This window comes from Carettochelys insculpta, chromosome 2, assembly GCF_033958435.1.
Source record: "Carettochelys insculpta isolate YL-2023 chromosome 2, ASM3395843v1, whole genome shotgun sequence".
Lineage (NCBI taxonomy): Eukaryota > Metazoa > Chordata > Testudines > Carettochelyidae > Carettochelys > Carettochelys insculpta.
Genome location: NC_134138.1, coordinates 207480593 through 207504383, shown reverse-complemented (window position 1 = coordinate 207504383; position 23791 = coordinate 207480593). Strand labels below are relative to the sequence as shown.

Here is a 23791-nt window from a genome sequence, read left to right as displayed (position 1 = left end):
ATTTTGGTACCTTCTTCGTGTTTTGTAAAATCTGCGATGAAAACAGTCTTAAATCAAAGAGTATGTACTAGATCGTCATTTTCACAGCACTGCTGTATCCAAGATTTCACAGTATTGATGTAGTAGATATGCTAAACATTAGTATGCCCTTTCCTGCTTTGACTGCCCCTGCAGAGAACATGCTTCCATGCTGATGATGCTTGTTAAAAATAAAGTATTGATTGAATTTGTGATTGAACTCATTGGAGGAGAATTATATGTCTTCTGGTTGAATTTATGTGTCTTCTACCTTCTACCATATGTTTTGTGTTTGGGCAGTCTAAAATGACAATTTTCACTTTTAATTGTCATAGTAAATAGAAACAGGCAACATTATCTTACCTAAATGTAAACAAACATGTTTGTTTTTCTGATTGAGTGAACAAGAAGTAGGACTGAGGGGGCTTCTAGGCTCTGAAGTTTTAGATTGTTTGGTTTCCGAGTGCACTAAGGTAAAAAAATTGTACATCTATGGCTACATCTACACTAGTACAAATCTTCGAAATGGCCATGCAAATGAGCGCCTCATGAGTAATCTATGAAATGGCCATTTGCATGGCCATTTTGAGGATTTGTGCTAGTGTAGGCACGTCCTATATGTTGTACTTTCATGATAGAGATTTCATTTCACCTCATGCAAGTATTTTAGTGAAAAATACTGTTTTGCTTACCTTTGTTACAATGAAAATATTTGTAATAAAAATAATAATATAAAGAAGATTGTAGACTTTGTATTCCAGGATGTAATTTAAATTAATGTATTTGAAAACGAAGAAAAAATCCAAAATATTTATAATAAATTTAAATCGGTATTGTTATTAACAATTCATTAAAATTGTGATTAATTGCATTCAAATTTTTAATCTAGCTAATTTGTTTTGCATTAATCATTTGAGTTATCTCTGATCAACAGCCCTACGTGTAATTGGTCTGAATTCTTAGAAATACAGTAGTGTTACAAAACAGTCATCAAGAAGGGTATTAATATTTTTAATCTGGCTCCTCTACGTGTATGTGATGAATACTTCAGGGAAAAAAGGTGTTAATTTCTAAACATAATGAATGTAAATCAGGAGTAAGTCTCCACAAGTAAATGAAGTTAAATTGGTGTGAACAAGTGGAAAATCAGAATCTCTGTTGGAAAAAGTGCATATGAGAGGGCAGATGATATATGATGGGAAGAGCGTAAGAGAAATGTGAACAGGCTGAGAAGCAGAATAAGGCTCATCTCAGGCTCCATCATTCCTAGGGTAGCACTGCATATATGCTAGCACTTTACAAGTATGTAGCAGCCCAAGTTAAACATTCTGGCGGGGGAAAAAAAGACTGAAAACATAGCTAAGTTATAAGCTTTTTCATTTTAGAATTCAAGCTTACACAGTCATTTAAGCCCACTATATTCATAATTACATTTTAATATCTGCATACAAAAGCTATGTAAAAATTATTTCCCCCGCAAATATACAAATTTTCTCTTCGGATAGCTTATAACATTTGTGGTCACGGATTTTTCATAGATATAGATATATATATTTAGGCTGAAAAAATATTACTGATATAGCATATCACTTACTCCTGTTTGCAAAAAATATATATCATCCAAGGTACTGTCTTTCATTACAACATGTAATGTTTGTCTTACCCTCAGGGCATGAAATCAATAAAAACAAAAAAAAAGTCAATCTTTTCTCTCTTTTTAAAGAGATGGTATGAAAAATTAATTTGGTGTAGCTGTGAACAAATTAAAAGTGAAGAGTTAAGAAAGTAGGAAAAGAGAAAAAGAAATTACAGTGTGTCAGCTAGTTCATGCCCTGATATTATCTATACCAACATTAAATGTGTAACTAAATAAAGTGTCGCTTAATGTTTTACTTTGTGCTCAGTAATTTACATAAATTTAATCTACACCCTCTAGCTGATGCAGATTTACATTTGATTGTCTTGTGCATAAATAGGGTTAGCTTTAAAGTAGGTAAACTGTGCAATGGACCGTCACAAGAAACATATTACCTGCACAATATTGCTTCTGAAGGCGACATCAGTCAATGTAGATACACACAAGAAATGCACACTTTTTGCATTTACTAAACATTTACACAACATGGTAAAACTTTGTGATAAGGCCAAACCTTTTTTTTTTTTAAAAACAAAGCTATTCTATTGTAAAAAAGTGTGCTCGTGTTACTTTGAATCTTTATGTGGAAAATAAATCTTTATTACAGTAGAATAAAATTTCTCTCTATAAAATTTACATAGGCATCCTATTATAGCAACGTCAAAAGGAAACACCTGGGAATCAGGTCCATATTATTACAATACCAGGACAAATTAAGAACTTATCATTTCATTGATGTTGAGGCTCCGAGACATAAAACAAGTGCTGGACACTTTTAACTGCTCTCACAGTGAGCGAGAAAAATGTTCCCTGGTTGCTGATTTTGATTCTGTCAATGAAAAAGGTTTAGCCTTACAGATGTTGGCTACATCTCAAAACCATAAGATTTTCATAGTTTATGATTCATGCAGCTAAAAGTCAATATGACACACACAGGTTAGAGTTCCATAGCATAAAATACATCACTAACAATGACATGATCTGCCTGTGATCGACAGCCTATCTAGGCTGAGTTCTGATTTCTCCCACTGGTCACTTTTTTTTTTCTTTCTGACACCAACCTCCGAAGAAGCAAGTCTTTATCTCAGAGATGATTGTGGACCTTGAAGGTCTAATGCTAAAGTCTACATTTTGGCAGAGTGTAAACAAAAATCATTATCACACTGTATCTACGCTATTTTAACTATCAGAACTAAGTTGGGATGCCATATGTATCTATTATGTAGGGCGAAAAACAGTGAAGATGACAATGAAAGCGCTGGTTTTGACAGACAGAATCATAAATACAAGACTCCACTCACTACATTCCTAGATCTGAGAGCAAGAATGAGAGCTACATGGTACCATCAAACAAGAGTATGGACTGCACTGAAAAGTTGTGCTCAGTCAATAGGCCCTGTTCTCCAAATACTACAGGTTGTCATGCTTATTGTTGGGAATAGTCCCACTAAAGTCTGTTACTCATGGCAGCAAGCCTTATAGCCTTGCGTCTGCAAAGACTTGGGACTGCTCTTATAAGTAAATTCAGGCATCAGCGTAAGTCACTGGAGGACAGGAGTCCAAGTCCAGTAGCAAGTGTTTGCAAGATCAGATCCTAATATAGGTTCTAATGCCACACTGGTGTAAATCAGGGATAATATCACTCAAGTTAATGAAGTCAGACAATGTAAACTGGTATGGAATCAAGACCCTAGTAGGTGTCACCAGATCACTTTCATTAAACTAAGAGATAGATGTTGAGTTTGGATGGATAAATGTTGGTAATTCATGGCAATGAATTACTGCCAGATCCCAGGCCTTTAACATAAAAACAGGCTAAAAAAATACTGTACTCTTTGCTCAGAACACTGACCAATGCTTTCATTCTTGGTTCCCTAATTTTAGGCACTAAAATCCACTTAGATGGAGGTGGACTGATTTTTCAGGATACTGGGCTTGTCTACACTACCACCTTCCTTCAAAGGAAGGATGGTAATTAGGGTGTCGGGAGTTTACTAATGAAGTGCTGTGGTGCATACGCAGCACTTCGTTAAGCAAATTACCCTCCCACCCGCAGAACTTTGAAGTTTTAAACTTCGAAGTACCGGCACATGTCTAGCCATGGCTCACCTGCTGGTACTTCGAAGTGCTGGGGCAACTTCGAAGTCCCTTTACTCCTCAGGATTATGCACCACAGCACTTCATTAGTAAACTCCCGATACCCGAATTACCATCTTCCTTCGAAGGCAGGTGGTAGTGTAGACAACCCCACTGAGTAGTTACAGCTCCCAATGAAGTCAACATTTTGTAAATATTGGTCACTTATTTGGGCATCTAAACACAAATCAGCAACATAATTCCAGGCACCCAATAACAAAAACTCCTCACCATAACACTTTTAAACCGCATTGCTTTGCTTGCTAGATTTCATGTGGATACAGGTTGAAGTATCAGTAGCTATTTTAACAGCAGCCATCCTGTGATGAGTTTATTCTCAGTATTGGATCAGACTGATGAAGCTTTCCTGAGTCAGATGATTAATCATTTGTTTTTGTGGTTTTTTGTACTATACTTATCTTTCCTGGGCTCTTCGCTTTGAACAACTCTGTACTGCCAATCCCTGGCGGTCAAAAACCATGATCCAGACGCGCAAAATCACAAGATTGCCTTACAAATCATGAGGGTTCTTGAGAGTTGTTAATTTTGAGTTCTAATTTGCCTTCAAAGTTTTGAGCATTTGGGTTTCACATTTTCAAGTTGTTTTTTTCTACAACCAACAGCATCAGAAACTTTTTAGAAAAGTCACGTACCCACAAGATCTTAGGAAGTGTGTGTGTGGGGAGGGGTGTGTGTGTGAGGGGGAAGCTTTAAAAAAACAGCAGCTATTTCAAGACTTGCAACAAAATTGTGAGCTGCCAACATTGATAGCTGCCAGAAAGAAAGGTGTTTTTCCCCTATCTTCCAGCATGATAAAAATTTTGTACACTAAATTAGTCATATATTGCCTAAGAATATGTGTGTGGTTCTCACGGGCATCAGTGGGAGTTTTCCATGAAGACTAAGGGCAGAATACTGCTCTAAAAGCTTTGAATGTTTCATTTGTATTTGGCTCCCAAATCTGGAGAACAGAAGTGAAAATAAATTAACAATTTTATTTAATTTCTACCGACATCTATCATTTTAACTAACTGGAGTTTATAATTTGCACAACTATATATCTTTTAATGTGTGCAGTTAGGATCTGCTCATGTGAGCCCTGACCCGCATGAGCAGTTCTCACACTGCTGAGTGACTTGCTTGAGACTGCTCATCTGAGGAAGAATTTGTAGGACTGAACTCATAATTTTTATTATTTTGTTTGGGTTATGTTTCCAAATATAACCCTCAATAGTCCGGATGATGTCCCCGATCCCATCATGTACTATAAGTTGTATGCAAAACAATCTGGAGACTAGTGTCATTCAAACATTTGCTTTGAGGAAAGGTGGAGGAATGGGATCCTGCAACAGATGTCTTTAGCCCCAGGGGGAAAAAATAACTGAGGGCAAGTTTCATTTGGTCTGACTTTCTTTGTGCCTGCAAAAAAAAAAAAAAAAAAAGGCAGCAGTGTGTCTCATACCCACATAGAATTTTGAGCACAAATTTGGGGCACAATTTTGGGCACAAATTTTAGTACTCTGATATGTACAGTAAATGCTTTTATGTCCAACATTCTATCATCCAGAACTCTCGAATATCTGGCATTTTAACCATAAGTAAATTTCAGTTTAATTTTCCATGAGTGCATTTTGTAAAAGTAAACACAAAAAAGTACAGAAAATACAGCATAAATTTACTGTGTACACTACTATTGTTGTTGGTAAATAAAGTACTCTGAATGCATTTTTGTTTGTTTCTTAATATCAAATCTAGTTTTTTTTAGTGTTATGAATTGTTAGGTATACCTCTCTATTCTCCAGAATATTTGAATATCGGGCAAACTCCTGGTCCCCAGGCTGCCAGATAAAAAAGAATCAGAGGGGTAGCCGTGTTAGTGTGGATCTGCAAAAGCAATGAGGGGTCCTGTGGCACCTTACAGATTAACAGAAATGCATGAGCATAAGCTTTCGTGGGCAAAGACCCACTTCATCAGTGGCAAATTTCTACTACCTGCATCTGACGAAGTGGGTCTTTGCCCACGAAAGCTTATGCTCATACATTTCTGTTAGTCTATAAGGTGCCACAGGACCCCTCGTTGCTTTTGCAGATAAAAAAGAGTTTACTGTAATTAATAAAATTAATGTTCAAAACTCACATTGCAAATTGCCTCAGTAAAAAAGGCTGGGATTCAGCCTGACTGAAAATGTGGCCGTTAGTATTCCAAATGCTCTCTTCACGTTATGAGGTGAAAAGAATTTCATATTGCCCTGGTGTTTTGCCCAATTAAAGCCTACCTGTGCTTTCAAACAACTGGGACTATATTAGGACCTTTGACTTTGTATGTACAACTCTAATAATGCCTCTCTAGTTGGGCACAAAAAGCTTCCAGTTTCTGTCCTTGTGTATGGATTTATGAATACACAATGCAACATAGGGCAAATGAAACATATTATTTTGAAGGTGAACTAAATCTTTTCTATTGCCAGGAAGAGGATGATCCTTCTGATGCATCCCACTTATAGATAAACCTGAGGACTTGCCTAGTCTGAAATTTATACAGCTTCAGAAACAATCACCCTGTGAAGAGGATGGATGAAACAGAAGAATGAAAAGGGTTCAAATGAGAGCCCTGAGTGCTTGCAGATAGCAGCAGCAGGACATCCCTTGTTGCTCAGTTCAGGGAATCAAGAGAGAATTTAATCCATCCAAAATCAAAATGCATCAAAAAAGATACAAAAAGACAGAAATATGTTTAAGACAGATGCTGAAGTTTCCTTTATATCTCCATCTACCAGCAATTACTCTCAAGACACACTCAATACCTTACAATACAGTCTGGAGCATAACTAGTAACAGGGTATGTTACTATTCTATTTGGAGTTCATCACACTTTTTTTTTTTGATCCCTGCCATCATTTGCATCTTCAAATAATGCTGGGCAAATCCTGCAGTTGGGATAGAAGACCCATTCCTGCAGAATGCCGAGTGCATACAGAGACCTGCTGTGTACCCATCCCTTTTTCTGCCACTTGGATGTTGATGTGGTATCCCCCTTCACTTCCTGGCCTGAAGTCAACCTGAGTTAAGGGCTCCCAGCACCTCTTGGGAAGAGCTCAGCACTTCACATGATCAAGCCCTCAGTCTTTATTCCAGTTATCTACCACTGAAGTCATCTGGAGTTTTAACTGAGTAAGGGCTGAAGGATTTTGTCCTCATTTTGTATAAATGAAAACATATCAATCCTTTGTTCCTAGTGTATGTTTGAACAAAAGATTTGATTGCAGAGGACACTGATATTTATGACTCATGTAATAATCCCAAGGATGCAATGCAATCACAGTGATGATGGTATTCTTAGGTCACAATGGTGATGGTTACATTTAGAAAGACCATGGAAAACTAGACACAGTATCTCACTTGTGGCTTGCAAAATGAGGTAATACTAGGAAAAAGGCAGGGCAAAGTGCTTTGCCTTGAAGGCCTATTTTATTTTCTGCAACTTCAATTTTATCTCCCCATTTCTCCAAGCACTGATGGGATGTGAGCTGGTGACCACTCAAGTGCTGGTGATTGGTTTGCTTGTGTTTTTCACCGTTAACCTGTCAAAGCATTTGCATCAAGGGACTGAAGGACAAAATGCAATCATCACAGGTACCCGCATTAAAGGGACAATGTCATCCATGTTTATACTACAGAGAGAGAGAGAGAGAGAGAGAGAGAGAGAGAAATACGAAATAACCAAACCAAACCAAACCGGACAAACTGAAGAAGAGCTAGGCAATGGAATGAAATGACAGCCAATAGTGCCATAGGAATTCTGAGAACCACTCCAGTCTTTTAATCCTCAAACACTTCCAAGAACAAAGGGGGGAAGAGTTCCGTGGGGCATTCCACCTTCATGTGCAGGAAGCGGCTGGCGTGGCAAGCTCCAATCATTCGCAGATCTGTCACTTTCATCAGCAGTTTTGGCCAAAAGTGTGCAACATGGTGTTTTCTGTAATTAATGTAGTGTTCAAAGGCCAGGAGGAAACCCTCTTGACATTTTTCTATCCTCTCAACACTGAGGAGACCTGGGCGATCTGTAAGTAAAAAGAAACAGGACTGATGCATTTATTTACAAAAATAAATTCGTAATCAAATTCAAGAGAAGGACGACCATGTCATAAAGGTGCTGGACTGAGATTCAGGACATCTGTGTTCAAATCCTGGCTCTTGCATAGATTTACCATGTGACCTTGCCCACTTACTCTCTCTGTACCTCAGAAATAATAATGATTTCTTCCTCCAAGCCTTTATCTAGTATAATTATAATGCAAGCTAATCAAGAAGGTACACTCTGAAGAAGTAGGTCTTATCCATGAAGCTCATTACTTAATAAATAAATTTGTTAGTCTTTAAAGTGCTATGGGACTGCTTGTTTCTGTGAAGCTACAGACCAACACAAGATTATTATGGGTATGGGTATGTTCATTGCTGTAGGGTGCGAGAAGAGTTTGTAACGGTCTCATGAGAGCAGATCGACCCCTCTGTGAATCCTCAGAAGAATCTAAACAGACCAGCCTGTGCAAGGTAAAAGCTACAAACTGCCATGGGAACAGCTGCAGAACAAGCCGTGCTTGCCAAGATTTCAAGGCTACGCTGGCCGTAGGCCACAAGAGATAGGGATAAGAAATGCATAGGCAATTTTAGGCAATCTTATGTTAATGAGCTCAGCTTTATCAGCTAGTGTTAGGAGGCCTGTTATGGAGCCTCTCCCCGAGCGAAGCTCTGGCGCGTCGGGTTTTCCCCCACGGGTGACTGCGGTGTCTCCGGGGCTCCCGCCGCGGGTGTCACGCGCTTTCAATAAACCAAATATAGCACTCGCCTTCTGGGTGCAGCCTCGTCTCTGGGGAACCCGAGTCTGGTTGGCTACAATTGGCGCAGCGAGCAGGGTTCTCCAGGTATGATGCCTTTTTGGTCGAAAGCGGGGGAGGCAGGGAAGCCAGCACTGTCCCTGCAGCGCATGCCAGGATAGCCCTCGACGGAGCGATGGGGGCCAGTAGTGCGGATGGTGGCCTGTTGGGCGGCCCCAGCGGACTGTCCGGAGTTGCAGGAGGTGGCAGGCATGACGCCGGTACAGCTACCTTCAACCCAGATAACAGCATGGCACCTCAACTCCTTGTCATCTTCCTGACTATCTCGCTGACCTCTGCCATACCTAAGCATCACCTCAGGAATGCCATCCAGTCCATCGTCTCCACCGCTGGTGCCACGGATTGCTGGATGTGTACCCTGCTGAACGCCTCTACCAGATTGGGAATTGAGTTTGTCCCTCTGAACCGCAATGATTGGTGGGACAAGAGCAACATCTTCCAGTGGGGACCAGTCTGTTTTGATGACAGCAACATCCACTCCTACCTTCGCTGCGGCCCCTGGGGTTCATGCTGCGATAGGGTAAGCCCCTACCTCGATAAAGAATCTGGAAGTTCTGGTTCTGGTTCTGGTTTTGTTATCGTACCCTGTAATGGGATGAGCCTTGCTGGAATTTGAATCCCTGACAACCTTGTCATCCCGGGTGCTGGGAGGGTGGAACTGAGTGTCTTGCTTGTAATTCCTCGGAGTGGAAGCCATCGCGTGCGAGCAAGCTCCAAGGTTAGGCTGGGCCCTTCTGTCCCGTCCTCCCAGCCAAGCTGGTGGGGGTAGAGGTAACCGGTTTGAACTTTCGTGGAACTGAGTGTCTTGATTGTAATTCCTCGGAGTGGAAGCCATCGTGTGCGAGGAAGCTCCAAGGTTAGGCTGGGCCCTTCTGTCCCGTCCTCCCAGCCAAGCTGGTGGGGGGTAGAGGTAACCGGTTGAAACTTTCTGGATTAGACCATAATTCCCATCTGCCCTCCTGTCTAATTGTTCTCTGTCTGAGTGTCAGCAAGGGATGGGGTGGGTCACGGATACCTCTGAGCGTGCGCATACGGGCATGGCCCAAGCAGCTACCCACTTCAAGTGGAAACACTACTTACAGCAGTGCATGCGCTTGGGAGCCCCCACACTTACTGTTCCACACACCCTTCTCCTGGGAACCATTACTTTTAACTTTGCTTTCACTGCTCTCATATGCTGTTGTCAAGTCTGTTCCGCAGGTGCACACTGTGTTGCCAGAAGAGCATCAGCCACCTCACTTGATTCCTACTAGCCTTGGCGTTCACAAAGGGGTCGCGGGGAGGAGTGTAGGGTGCGAGAAGAGTTTGTAACGGTCTCATGAGAGCAGATCGACCCCTCTGTGAATCCTCAGAAGAATCTAAACAGACCAGCCTGTGCAAGGTAAAAACTACAAACTGCCATGGGAACAGCTGCAGAACAAGCCGTGCTTGCCAAGATTTCAAGGCTACGCTGGCCGTAGGCCACAAGAGATAGGGATAAGAAACGCATAGGCAATTTTAGGCAATCTTATGTTAATGAGCTCAGCTTTATCAGCTAGTGTTAGGAGGCCTGTTACGGAGCCTCTCCCCGAGCGAAGCTCTGGCGCGTCAGGTTTTCCCCCACGGGTGACTGCGGTGTCTCCGGGGCTCCCGCCGCGGGTGTCACGCGCTTTCAATAAACCAAATATAGCACTCGCCTTCTGGGTGCAGCCTCATCTCTGGGGAACTCGAGCCTGGTTGGCTACAATTGCCTAGCATAATGGAGCCCTGATCACAGCTAAGGCCTGCAGGTGTTTCTGCATTACAAATAACTATGAATAAAAACTGCCATTATCAAAATTCTCTCCTTCCCCCTCTAAATTACAATTCTCTCCTGTCTTTGTTTTCTCTTTCAGTGGCAGCTATACAAGTATGACCCAAGATTCCCTCAGTGCCAGCTGGCAAGATGGATACAGGAATGCACTGAGTCTGATATGTACATTCTAGTTCACCAAACGATCTCATGTCATTTCTAGATTCTGAAGATACAGATTCTGAAGATATGCTTGCAGAGTCTGCATCAAGGTATTAGCCAGCAGCAGAGGTGAAATAACTGGTTTTTGGTTGGACAAGGAGATATTTATTCACTGGTCTTCTCCCAGGATGTAAATCAAACAATATAAGCCAATACAATGGATGTCCATTTACATATGAAGTCTATGCAGAAAGGTGAAGTCAACAGGGAAGCAGCAAAGAGGCAAAACAAGCCACAGACAGCCTGTCTCAAGAGTACAGATAATGAATGCTTATCTAGATGTCAGCTTTCTAACATCACCACCCTTGTAGCCACCCAAAGACATACAGGGTAACAAGAAGTCATTCTATAAATATATTAGAAGCAAGAAGAAGACCAAGGACAGGGTAGGCCCACTACTCAGTGAGGAGGGAGAAACAATATTAGGAAACTTGGAAATGGCAGAGGTGCTTAATGACTTCTTTGTTTCAGTCTTCATCACAAAGGCTGATGCAGAAATGCCTAACATAATGCATGCAGCTGGGAAGGGGATAAGTTTAGAGCATAAAATACAAAAAGAACAAGTTAAAAATTACTTAGAAAAATTAGATGTCTGCAAGTCACCAGGACCTGATGAAATACTTCCTAGAATACTTAAGGAGCTGATAGAGGAGGTTTCTGAGCCTTTAGCTGCCATCTTCGAAAAGTCCTGGAAGTCAGGAAAGATTCCAGAAGACTGAAAAAGGGCAAATATAGTGCCCATCCATAAAAAGGTGAAAAATAACAACCCAGAAAACTACAGACCAGTCAGTTTAACTTCCGTGCTGGGAAAGATAATGGAACAAATAATTAAGGAATCCATCTCCAAACTTTTGGATGAAAATAAGGTTATAGGAAACAGCCAGCATGGATTTCTAAAGAACAAATCATGCCAGACCAATCTGATAGCCTTTTTTGAGAGGATAACAAGTCTTGTGGATAAGGGAGAGGCGGTGGATGTGGTATACCTAGACTTTGGGAAGGCATTTGACACAGTCTTGCATGATCTTCTTATCAATAAACTAGGCAAATACAACTTAGATGGGGCCACTAAAAGGTGGTTGCATAACTAGCTGCATGAACATTCTCAGAGAGTAGTTATTAGTGGTTCAAAGTCATGCTGGAAGGGCATAACAAGTGGGGTTTCACAGGGATCTGTTTTGGGATGAGTTCTATTCAATATCTTCATCAGTGATTTAGATATTGGCATAGAGAGTATGGTTATTAACTTTGCAGATGATACCAAGCTGAGAGGGGCTGCAACTGCTTTCAAGGATAGGCTCATAATTCAAAATGATCTGGACAAACTGGAGAAATGGTCTGAGGTAAACAGGATGAAGTTTAATAAGGACATGTGCAAAGTACTCCACTTCGGAAGAAACAGTCAGCTTTGTACATACAGAATTGGACGCGACTGTCTAGGAAGGAGTCCTGCAGAAAGGGATTTAGGGGTCATAGAGGACCACAAACTAAATATGAGTCAACAGTGCAATGCTGCTGCAAAAAAATAAAACATGATTCTGGGACACATTAACAGGAGTGTTGAGAGCAAGACACCAGAGGTCATTCTTCTGCTCTACTCAGAGCTCATTAGGTCTCAACTGGAGTATTGTGAACAGTTCTGGGCACCACATTTCAAGAAATGTGGAGAACCTGGAGAAGGTCCAGAGAAGAGCAACAAGAATGATTAAAGGTCTAGAGAACATGAGCTACAAGTGAAGACTGAAAGAACTGGGTTTGTTAAATTTAGAAAAGAGAAGACTTAGAGGGGACATGATAGTGGTTTTAAAGTACCTCAAAGATGATTACAAGGAGGAGGGAGAAAAATTGTTCTCCTTGGCCTCTGAGGATACGACAAGGAACAATGGGCTTAAACTGCAGCAAGGGAAGTTTCGATTAGACATTAGGAAATAATTCCTAACTGGCAGGGTGGTTAGACGTTGGATTAAGTTACCTAGGGAAATTGTGGAATCTCCATTGCTGGAGACATAAAAGCAGGTTAGAGATACACCTATCAGGGATGGTCTAGATGGTGTTTGGTCCTGCCAAGAGAGCAGGGAACGGGATTTGACCTCTTGAGGTCCTGTCTAGTTCTAGTGTTCTGTGATTCTCCTCTGTGCTGTGTCAGCCCTAATTGTGCCTTACAGGTTAACAACAGGTGCACCCCCATCCTGAAACCCCTTAGAAACATTTCCCTGTGATATCCATTCCCTAACTACTGAGAGAAATGTTATGCCTGCTTCCCAATGGGAACAGTATGCACAACAGCTTATAAGATTCAGCTCAGGACTATTATTTTACTTAATGTCACACTGAGATATATTTATAGTGAAAACAAGAATAAGTTTATTACTAAAGTCTAGAGCTTCAGGAGATGGCAAGTAAGAATATTGGAAACAAGTGGTTACATAAAAGCAAAATCATAAGATGTTTTTCAGAGACTAAGCTTAACCATCAGGGTGCGTCTACATTAACTCCTTGTTTCAAAATTAATTTAGACAGGAGGCCCAATTTCAAAAGAGGCTTCGGAGAGCCTACATGCCCAACAGCCGCTTTCAAAATTGTTTACAGCGAAAAGGGGCATGAATTTCGAAACTGCTCTTCCCATCCGAGATCGGGAAGAGCGCCCCCTTTCGCAACCAAATTTTGAAATAGGGCATGTGTAGATGATCCAGGCTGCAATTTTGAAATTGCAGGTCCGCCATGGTAGTGGCTTCAGGGAGTGCGGAGACACACTAGCAAGCCACAGCGGGGCTCTGTGGTCCCCGGGTCAGCCCTTAAAGCCTCATGGCCCTGGAAACCCTATGCAGGAAGCTGTGAGCGTGCCCAGGGCCTGAGGAGCATGAGCTCTGCTTGGCAAATGCTCCAGCAGCCCAGACAGATGCGCCACACAGTCCACCAGCTGGATGGTGAGCCCCCCACACTCCAGGGACCCCCAGGAGGCCCCCACCTCCCAGCCCGAGGGGTCACCGGAGGAGAGCCGGGGCTAGAAAAGGAGCAGACCCTCCTGAACAGAGGCCAAGGTAAAAGACCGCCTTGGCCTCTGGGCGGAGGAGGTGCTGCTGCATGGCACTGGGCAGCCCCGCAACACAGTTGCCTTCAAGCGGTTGTCACTGGGGCTGTGGAGGTGGGGACATCCCCAGTGCATGCCCGATCAGGTCCAATCGAAGGTTAAGGAGCTGAGGCAGGCTGATAGCCAGGCCAGGGACACCCGCAGGCGACTGGGGGCAGGGGCCAGCCCGAGATGCCCACACTACTGGGCATTGGAACAGCTCCTCAGCCCGAAGAATGTCCCCAGGCTGTTGGTGGTGGTTGACACAGGCGGGCCTGACACCGACCGGAAGATGGACCCACACGACCAGCTGGGATCATTGAGCTAGACCACACAGGCGGAGCCACGGAGCGACTCGGAGGCGGGCGGGGCGGGGGGGGGCGGCTCATGATTGCCGTCAGCTCCGGTACCTCCAGCCAGGCCCCCTTGAGGCTGGTGTCCTCGGACCTTTTCTCCAGAGCCTCAGGCAGGTAATGGGTGGATCAGGCAGCCTGGAGGAGGAGCCTATCTCACTTTCCCCTGCCCCATCCCAGACCCAGGCGTGGTGCCATACAGCACCTGTGCCCATGGACAGCACCCCAGCCCTCCTGACCAGGAAGGGATGTGGGGGCCAGGCCGCAGCCAGCAGTCGCTCCACAGATGCAGTCCCAGCAAGCACATGGGAACCCCAATGGGGGGTTGGCAGGGGAGGCGCCACCTCGGGGGATGGTCGGGGGATGGTGGGGGTGGAGCCCCTGGGCCCAGGTGACAGCACTGACGGGTGGCCTCTCTCCCCCTTGTGTCTCCACAGCATCATCCTCTGAGGGCTGGACCACACCCGCACCACCATCTGATGGAGCCCGAGAACCCTCCTCCCCATCGCCCAGGGTGCCGCCTGCCCAGCCCCGGAGGGCCCAACGACACCGTCATTATGACCCACAGGAGGCAGCGGAGGCCCACACTGCAGCCATCTGGGAGCAGATCGCCGTGCTCCAGGAGTGGCTGCAGATGGAGCGGGAGGACAGGGCCTGACGGAGGAAGGTCTGGGCCAAGGGGGCCGCAGCTCTCAGACGGCTAGCCCTCCAGCTGGCACCCCCTGCCGCCCTCGAACCCACTCCCACTGCCCTTATCCCACCCACCCTCAGCCCGTCCACCCGGCTCACCCTGGGCCACTGGCTGATTGCCAGTGCGAGCCTGGGGGAGGCTTTCCCCTCCAGCCACCCCCAGCACTCTGTCCCCCACTAACTCACCCAGCCAAACCCGTCCCCTAGCCCTGGACGATCAGACCTCCCCATCCTGCCAGCCCTCTCCTGGCCCTGACAGGGCCCCCGCACCCGGGGTGGCAGGGGCCCCCGTACCCACCAGGGGTCTCACCCCCACCCCTGTGGGGGACTAGGCCCACCTGTGCCTGTGGCCCCACCCAAGGGGGCATGCCCCCCTGCATTGTATATAGTTCTGCTCCATTCTCCCCCATATTTAGCTCCCAGTTAGGAAGACCACACATCATATTTACCAGTGCTGTTTATTTATATGTATAGTTGGCTCCCAGTTATTACACCCTTTTTTGTGCATCCCGGTGTCCCCGTGTGTGGAGGGGGCATGCTATAGGGTGGGTGTGAGCCAGAGTGCCAGGTGGGGGTCAGTGTGGCTCCCGCTCAAAGGCCTCCCGGAGAGCTTCCCAGACCCTAACCCTGTCGCGATGTGCCTGGCGGCACGGGGCTGTGGATGGCTGCTCATAGCCAGGGCTGTGGTCCGTAGCCCACCCCGGCATGTACTGCTTGTGCCTGCCGTCCACTATATCGTGCAGAGCACAACAGGCTGCGACCACCCCGGGGACGCTGGGCAGGCTGACATCCAGCCGTGCATTCAAGCATCGGAAACGCCCCTTGAGGCATCCGAAGGCCCACTCTACAGTGTTGCGGGCGTGGTTCAGGCGGTTGTTAAAAGTGTCCTGGCTGGCAGTGGTGTGTCCAGTGTAGGGGCGCATCAGCCATGGTTGCAAAGGGTACGCCCCACCAGCCACTATGCATGGTGGCATCATTGTGTCCCCCACGGGGAGCTGCCAGGCAGGGATGTAGGTGCCATCCTCTATGTGCCGCCCCAGCCAGGAGTTGCATAATATCCAGGCATCATGGGCTCGCCCAGACCAGCCCACTCAAATGTCACAGAACCAGCCCTGGGCATCAATGAGCGCTTGGAGCACTACCAAGTGGTACCCCTTGCCGTTTATGTAGCGTCCCACGCTGTGGTCTGGGGAGTGGATAGCTATGTGCATGACATTGAGTGCGCCAAAGCAGTTTGGGAAACCGAGGGCAGCAAATCCTGTCATGGCGTTATCCAAGTTGATGAGGTGGATGGCCCTCCGCAGGATGATGCAGTTGATGGCCTGGACCACCTGTAGAAAGGGGGCACCGACATGTGGGGCCTGCACATCAGGGGGCCTGCACATCAGGGGGCCTCCCTCCCCCTTCCCCTGCAGGCTCCCCACACAGGGGCCCTCGGCCCCCGCTTCCAGGAGTGTGTGTGGGGCCCTGGCCTGACTTACCTCCAGGAGGACGGCTCCGACGGTGGCCTTGCCCACCCCGAATTGGTGCCTCACTGAAAGGTGGCTGTCTGGGGTGATGAGCTTCCAGAGGGCGATCCCCGCACACTTCTCGACTGGGAGCTCAGGCCGCATGCAGGTGTCCACGTGCTGCAGGGCAGGTGTTAGCCATTGGCACAGCTCCATGCATGTCTGCTTTGTCATTCCAAAGTTCTCGAGCCGCCTTTCATTGTCCCACTGGCCCAGTACCAGCCTCCCACACCAGTCCCCACTGCTGGGGTGGCTTCAGAGGTGCTGTGGGGGGCGGGGGATGGGAAGCAGTGGTTGCCCTGTTGCCAGGGCCTGCAGGACCCCAGTGGGGAGGTAGCTGGGCCCCAGGGCATCCACCACACCCAGGATGGCGATCACCCCCTGGGTCCTGGTGTGGGTGGAGGTATCGGCCTCAGGCAGCTGCTGGTGCTCCATTCTCCTCCTGTTCTTGGAGCACGGTCCATGCAGTGCTGTGTACTGCTCTGCGGTGCTCTGTGTGTGCAGGGTGGGTGTGTTTGGCAGGGGCCCTTTAAGGTGGCTGCAGGACCTGGAAGGGCTTGCTGGCCACGTGACGCCACGCATGGTGTTTCCAAGCTGCTTATTTCTAAAGAGCCCGTGTTTCTGTGTGGACGCTCTCTTTCCAAGCAATGGGGGGGGTGTTCTTTCGAAACAGCGGATCGGTACAGCAATCCGTTTTGTGTGTGTAGCTGCACTATTTCAAAATCCCTTATTTCGATTTTGATTTTCGATGTTCCCCCTTTCAAAATTTCTTTGTAGTGTAGACACAGCCTCAGATTAACCACCTAGCTAATGAAGTTTCTCTCAACAAAGTCTTATAGTTTTTCAACCAAAGTTGGCTGGGACTTGGCACCTAGGAAGTAAAATGGGCCGTGGGTTTACATTCCTGAAAATGGGATAGAAGAGACACTGGGAAGGCACAAGGTAAGCAGGCTTTCAGCAACACCTGTGGTCTGCCCTTGGTGGTGCTGGCAATTTGGCCGACAATGTTCCTCCCTCCAAATCAGCATCGGAGCAATGCATCTGCCTGGCTGCGAAAATGTCTTCTTTACAAGAAAACACTGAAAGTTCATTTACAGGGAAGACGTTCTTACAGAAACGCCTTCTGAAATCACTGTTTTACCTACCAAGGTTTTGGAAAATAAACAGAGACACAGATGTTTTCAGTGGATATGTCAAATGAATGCAGATAATCAGGAAGGTGAATATAAATCCCTACTACTACTACTGTTCACTACTCAGTGCGTAAAGTGGCCTCAACCCCTGCTCCCCCATAATTTTCCAGGTCTACCACTGCCCCAAAACAGGATCCTCCTGTAGGGCTGGCACAGCTTACAAATACCTACTATGCAATATATCGACTATAAGAGTGCCTCTCAACCAGGGGTATGAGCACCCTTGGTGGGTACATCGAGGTACTCCAGCGGATACATCAAGTCATCTAGATATCTGCCTAGTTTTACAATGGGCTACAGAAAAAACACTAGTAAAGTCAGCACAATCTAAAACTTCATTCAGATAATGGCTTGTTTCTAGTGCTTCATAGGCCTTGCACTGAAATATATGTACCATAGCTGTATTCCCGTTTATTTACCTGACAGTAAGAGTTTAGAAAGTCAGCAAGTTTTCAGTAGTAGTCTTCTGTGCTATTTTTGCACGTTTGTTGTAAGTAAGCAGCTTTTACGTGAGGTGTAACTTGGGGGTATGCAAAACAAATCTGACGCCTGAAAAGGGTACAGTAATCTGAAAGGTTGCATGGCACTTGTTTCAAGACCTTAGGACCATGTTTCTCAACAAGTGGCATGCATACCCTTAGGGGTATGTGAGAGAAGTCTGGGGGTACTTACAATATTTTTTCTGAAAAAAGGGGTACTTTGTTAAAAAAAAAATTAAAGGTTGAGAAACACTGGACTATAATACTATTGCTCAGAGGTGGGCAGGCAAGAAACACACCAGAAACCAAAGTGAAATGTTCTGTATCAGCTGCCTGAAAACATTATGGGCCTGCATCCTTTAGAGCTTCAAGCAGCGACACAGCAGAGTCTTGATGGGATGGGCTCCCAGCAGCAAACAGTATTAGTAGGCATGGAACGAAGAAAAGCAACTGGGCAGATCAAAGTAAACCTGTGAAACTGATGGCCAACTTGCAACGAAGGATATTCTCAGTCCCACACGTTACAGCACCCTGGGCTGGAGGAAAAGGGCAGGACAATTCGAGAACTTGCCCCGCAGATGGCTGATGATGGACTCTATTTGTAAGCCAGGAAATATCGGCCCAGACTCAGCTACCTCACAGATTCCTCTGCAGCAATCAACCCACCCCAGAGCTCTGCGATATTTGGATGTGGTCTGAGACCAAAGCCACTTTCATCTAACAGAAGGTGTTTTGTCATGTCATGCTTCTCCCAACAGTTTCTTGGCCCCAAAGTGATTCAGTAACCAAGCACTCCGGCTGCACCATCCTAGTGATGCCTCAGTCAGTGCTCCCACGTTTAAAATCCTCCCTGTGTTTCTTTTAGAGAGAAATTTGCTGCAGAGAGACAATGAACAAGACTATGAACCAGGGATGGTTACAAAAGCTCTGGTGGTGCCCCTACAGTCTTGATCTCACCTGATGACATGAGCAGCACAGCCTGGAGCAGGGCGACCTCTGTGTCATCCAGGTTAAATGAAGACAGCGACATGCCCAGGTCGAAGATGGCATCAGACACTACACCAAGACCCCCGTTTTTCAGCTGGCCCCTCGTCACGGCCATCTCCCCGTTTAGCGTTAAAGTCTCACTCTCGGGGTCATAGCGCACTGCTGCTCGGAGGGACATAATCTCCATACAGCAACCTTTCAAAAGGATGATCTGGTCTTCACATGGCAGCTGCAGAGATTACAAAGGAGAATGGGACAGTCTGCACTAACCAGCTTTTTCAAGCAAGTTTAGTTTGGAAATAAGGTAAAATCCATGCTCTGCTACTCAGTAAAAATCCAGGGGTGTTAGACACACAGTTAACACTGTTACACGTCCTACAGCTGAATGACTAAATACTCCAAAGTATGCAGGCCTGCTGAGGGGGTGGTGGGGTAGAGGGGCAAATGCAGCACTTGTCTAGGGCCCCAGCAATTTAAAGAGGCGTGGGGGCTCCAGTCATTGCCACCATATCTCTGTCAAAGAGTGTCCCTTGATCGAAAAATGCTTTTGAAATGCCCCATACAGGTTCCAGAGCAGGGTTACTTGGCCCTGGATGATTGGGTCCAGGGAAGGGAAGGTAGGGGCTGGGGCTGGACTGGCCAGTCCAGGGATTCTCTGGCTGGGGGCGAGGGTGTTCTTTGTGGTTGGGTCTGTGATTTCTGCCCAAATTGTTGTTGTGGGCCTGCAAGTATGAATGGCACACCCTGAAAGCTAATCATCCTGTCTCCTGCATGTTTGGCCATCCCCCTGATTGGGTTCATTCCACCCAGTTCCCACTGGAAATTAATATATACAAACAAGTATACTGGGTCAAACCAAAGGTCCATCTAGGCCAGTATCCTGTCCTCTGACAGTGGCAAACGCCAGATGCCCCAGAGGGAGTGAACAGACCAGGCAATCATCAACTGATGCCTTCCCTGTCATCCATTTCCAACCTGTGAACAAACAGATGCTAGGGACACCATTCCTACCCATCCTGGCTAATAGCCATTGATGGACCTAACCTCCATTAATTTATCTAGCTCTTTTTTGAACCCTGTTAAAGGCTCGGTCTTCACAACCTCCTCTGGCAAGGAGTTCCACAGGCCAGCCATGCACTGTGAGAAGAAAAACGCTGTTTTCTTAGTTCCAGACCTGCTACCCATGAATTTCATTTGGTAACCCCTCGTTCTTTTTGCTAATCATTATAATGAAGCACTAATGAAGCATTATAATTCTGACTAATGGGTCAGAATTTCAGAAGACCTCAGCTCCTGTGAAGGCACGAAAATGCAGGGATCTGATTTTCAGCACGGCTGTTCTCAGTGAGGGCAGCTCAGTGCTGAGCAGGTTTGAAAAGCTGGCCCAAAAATTTTTCTAACTCTCTGCTCCATTTGCAAAGCATTTTATAGGGTTGGATCAATTAACTAATACTATCAATTATTTCTCTGGTCACAGCAAAACCACGCCTCTTACTTTTCTGACCCAAGACTGGGAAGTGAGGGTGGAATGGGGGAAGACCACACATACAAAGATCCATAATCATGGGCTGTATTTTACGAAAAAAAAGTAAAAATAAAAGTTGTCTCTACCGGAGATTTTGAAAAATGCCTAAGCAAATGGGATTTGTGCTCTTTATTTCTTTAGTCACTTTTGAAATATCCCCCTGTAATACTTTGGAAACCATCAAGTACCAGCATTTAAGAAGAGACAATGAGCCAGAGATTCTGCTTTCAGCTATAGAACTGTAACTCAGCTGCCTTTAGCGGTACTACTCCAACATTATACTTGTGTGACCGACAGCAGAATTTGGATCATTATCTTCAAAGCAAGTTGCAAGGCTTGTCTTTTTCCCAGGGTTTGCAAATGCATGGGAGGGACAGCAGGCAGCAAGAGGGAACTGTAATGCTAAAGATGGGGAACTATTTGAGCAGTGTTTGTTGAAGGTAGTTCCTGAATTGTTCCACTTAGGTTGTATTTATCTGTCATCGCTAGGGTGCCTGCATAATAGGACTGGGTGTCCTTTTCAGCATTTCTAGAAAACTATCTAGGTACATAAATAAATGATAATGAAAGAAGAGTGAAATCTCCAAGACCATTTTGAAGATGTCACTATAAGTCAACAGCAAACGTGACAAACATAGTTGTGGGACAATGAAACTAAATCCTCATTGGGTTCTAGAAGGGAGAAAATCTAGTTCATTTCTGGTTCATGTCAGGATACTATGATTTTTTTTTCACTTTAAATCTCAAGTGATGTAAATATGTTGTTTTTGGCAGTTGTGCACTCACTCACATAATGATTACAGTTAATCTGGTAAAAAAAATGTACAGGGTGGATGATGGACAATTGGCTAACAGAGGCAAAAGCAGTGTTCTGTGGGAGAAGAGTTTTAAACATGAAGCTGATGGAAAACAGAAATTGACAATGATTGCATGGTGAGTTTTGCAGTGCTACCAGTGTCAGGTCTCAAGTTATAGTCACATGAGGAAAATGACACATCCTGGTCAGGGTAGGGCAGTTTCCTTCTGCATCAAAATCAGCAGTTGCACAGACATGGACACCACAAGGAAAGTGGCAGTGTAGCTTCCCAAAGGAAGTTCTGCTGTTAGGCTGCTCAGACCCAGTAAGGAAGGAGAGAAGTAGAATGAAAAACAAGGAGAAAGAAAGAAATTATAAAAAAGATGGCAAATTGGAGACAAATGCAGAGCTAAATGAGGGAGAGAGAGAAAGAAAGAAAGAGGGGAAACGGGGAAAGAAGCAGAGACCAAAGGAAAAAGTTGGGACAGGGAAATACATAGAAAAAATAAATACTGGGATATAACATGAGCAAGTAAGTAATTTTTTTCACTGATCTAATAAATGTAAAGAAATTCCTCTACCCTCTGACTTCTCCACTAACCCTCCTGTAACTTCTTTATGGTTCACTTTTTCCCATCATTCAGAAGGAAACACTGGCCAAGGGACCAAGGGACAGTACTAAGTTGCATTGGGTTCAAAGAGTAGGTTTTGTAAAAGAATAATAATAATGTTTTACCATGCTGAAGACCAAAGGAAATGGTTCCTTGACTTTTTTTTAAATAAAATCAAAATTTTATTTTATTTTTTAAGAAAAATACTTAGTGCTTGGAGTAGCCTGTACCCTTTAGCACATCCTGGCTGGATCTGGTAGAAGTAAAGACACTCTGGAAAGTTTTAGGGGCTTGTTTCTTTTACCATTCTTTCCCTCTCAAAGGGTGACAAAGAAGGGCATAGGAAATAACCTGTCTTTCAACAGAAAGCATGTGACTGCCTGATGTCTGGATCCCAGTCCGTGACAATGAAAAATAATGTCTTGAGTACCTTAAATATTCCCTTCCTTCCCTCCCTCCCAGGGCTGTACTTCCCCATCTCTACCCTTCTATGCCTACCTATTACTCCCCCTTTTTACACTCTGCAGGTTTGTCCCCTCTTTTCTCTCCATAATTGTGCCCTCATTTTCTCACCTATCTCCCTATTGCTGGACAGAACTTGGATCCTACCTGTGTATGCAATAGGCCAGCCTGGTACTGCAGCCTAGGTAGGATAATGCCTGTCAGAGCAAGAACAGGCTTCCTCCTAGCCCTAGTGGGCTTTCCAGGATGCAGTCAATGTGGGCACTTGGATCAGGACTTTCATCTTCCAACAGCAACACATGCCCACTAGAGACTGGGCCTACAGCTCCAGCTGACTGTGAACAATGAGCTCAGCACTCTGAGCGCCCGCTGGTCACAGAGGTGAACTTGGCTGCTCACAGGTTGATTTTGAGACTGAAATGACCTCAGAATGCATTGGCAAAACTCACACAGCCTTAGCAAAACTGGGACAGTTGACAACTGTGACACCATGCCACTAACTCATGAGTCCCTGAAACTGGAGGTGACTAGCAGCAAGATCTGTGTCATTACGGGAGACAGACCAGTCCTCACTTACAGAGAGCCCCCAACCTGAAACAAAGACTAGCCACAAACGACAGACCAAACAATAGTCCAGGAACCTATCCCTGCAACAAACCCTGTTGCCAACTCTGTCCACACAGCTAGTACAGCGGCACCATCATAGGACCTACACCAGCCATCCCATTCACTTGCACATCTCCTAATATGATATATGCCATCATGTGCCAGCAATGCCCCTCTGATGCATACATTGGATTCAGGAAGGTGTTTATAACACATACTTAAGTCCCTCCCTACTTAGAAAAGCACTTAAGTAAATACTTAACTTAAAGCATGTGCTTAAGTCCTAGTGGGTTAATGGGCGTTAAGTATTTTCTTAAAGTTATTAAAGCGCTTAAGTGCTCTCCCTGATAGGGAAGATTTATTCAATTTGCCACTAGTACAGTTGGTATAAAACAACAAAAAAGGAGATTTGGTTCTTCATACGAAAAAGGAAATGAAATGACACCTCAATTATTTTTAGACTATTGCTTGCTTTTAATTCTCTTAAGTAATCTAGTTTAAAAGAATGCAAACTTTTTAGTAAGGTCTTGCCTCTTCATTCTTGCATCAGGTCAACAGGAAACAGGGATTTTAGGAGTCTCGATATAATTTAGCATCACTTTGACACTATTATTGATTGTTTCTCTTGACACGTGCACTTTGAATGGTATGGAGCAAAGAAAAAGGAAAAAAGGCTTACCTCACAAAACATAGGCAACTTTTTGGCAAAATCCACCACTCTTGTAATTGCTGGTGTAATAATTTTTGTAAACTGGCTGAAGGCTTCTAAATCCACTTTTCCACTTTCTGGGGCATTAACCATTGGTGCTTGCCCAATATCTTCAGGCTAAGGA

At 45.1% G+C, this 23791-nt stretch overlaps 2 protein-coding genes across 13 annotated transcripts in view; one reads left to right on the top strand and one right to left on the bottom strand.

Annotated features, from left to right (window-relative positions):
• Positions 1-5828: 5828 nt before the first annotated feature.
• The window catches only part of THRB (thyroid hormone receptor beta), a 300896-nt gene continuing 282933 nt past the window's right edge, over positions 5829-23791 (bottom strand). For all 10 annotated transcript variants that reach the window (XM_074984450.1, XM_074984449.1, XM_074984451.1 and 7 more), the window contains 3 exons: positions 23638-23784; positions 18929-19187; positions 5829-7851 (listed from right to left, as the gene is read on the bottom strand). In XM_074984450.1, coding sequence (XP_074840551.1) covers positions 7610-7851; positions 18929-19187; positions 23638-23784 — 648 coding nt within the window. In that variant the 3' untranslated portion in view covers positions 5829-7609. The remainder of the gene's footprint in view (positions 7852-18928; positions 19188-23637; positions 23785-23791) is intronic.
• Positions 8528-14759, top strand: LOC142007886 (uncharacterized). Of its 3 annotated transcripts, none has more exons than XR_012644022.1 (3): positions 8528-9205; positions 10560-10728; positions 14539-14735. XR_012644022.1 is itself a non-coding variant. In XM_074984457.1 (3 exons), exons 1-3 carry the CDS (start codon positions 8801-8803, stop codon positions 14757-14759), a joined length of 675 nt encoding a protein of 224 aa, XP_074840558.1. In that variant the 5' UTR covers positions 8528-8800. The 3 variants fall into 3 exon arrangements, 1 of the variants encoding a protein (XP_074840558.1); XM_074984457.1 differs by having other exon boundaries at positions 10680-10728; positions 14539-14759; XR_012644021.1 differs by lacking the exon at positions 8528-9205 and adding an exon at positions 9227-10456 and having other exon boundaries at positions 14539-14674.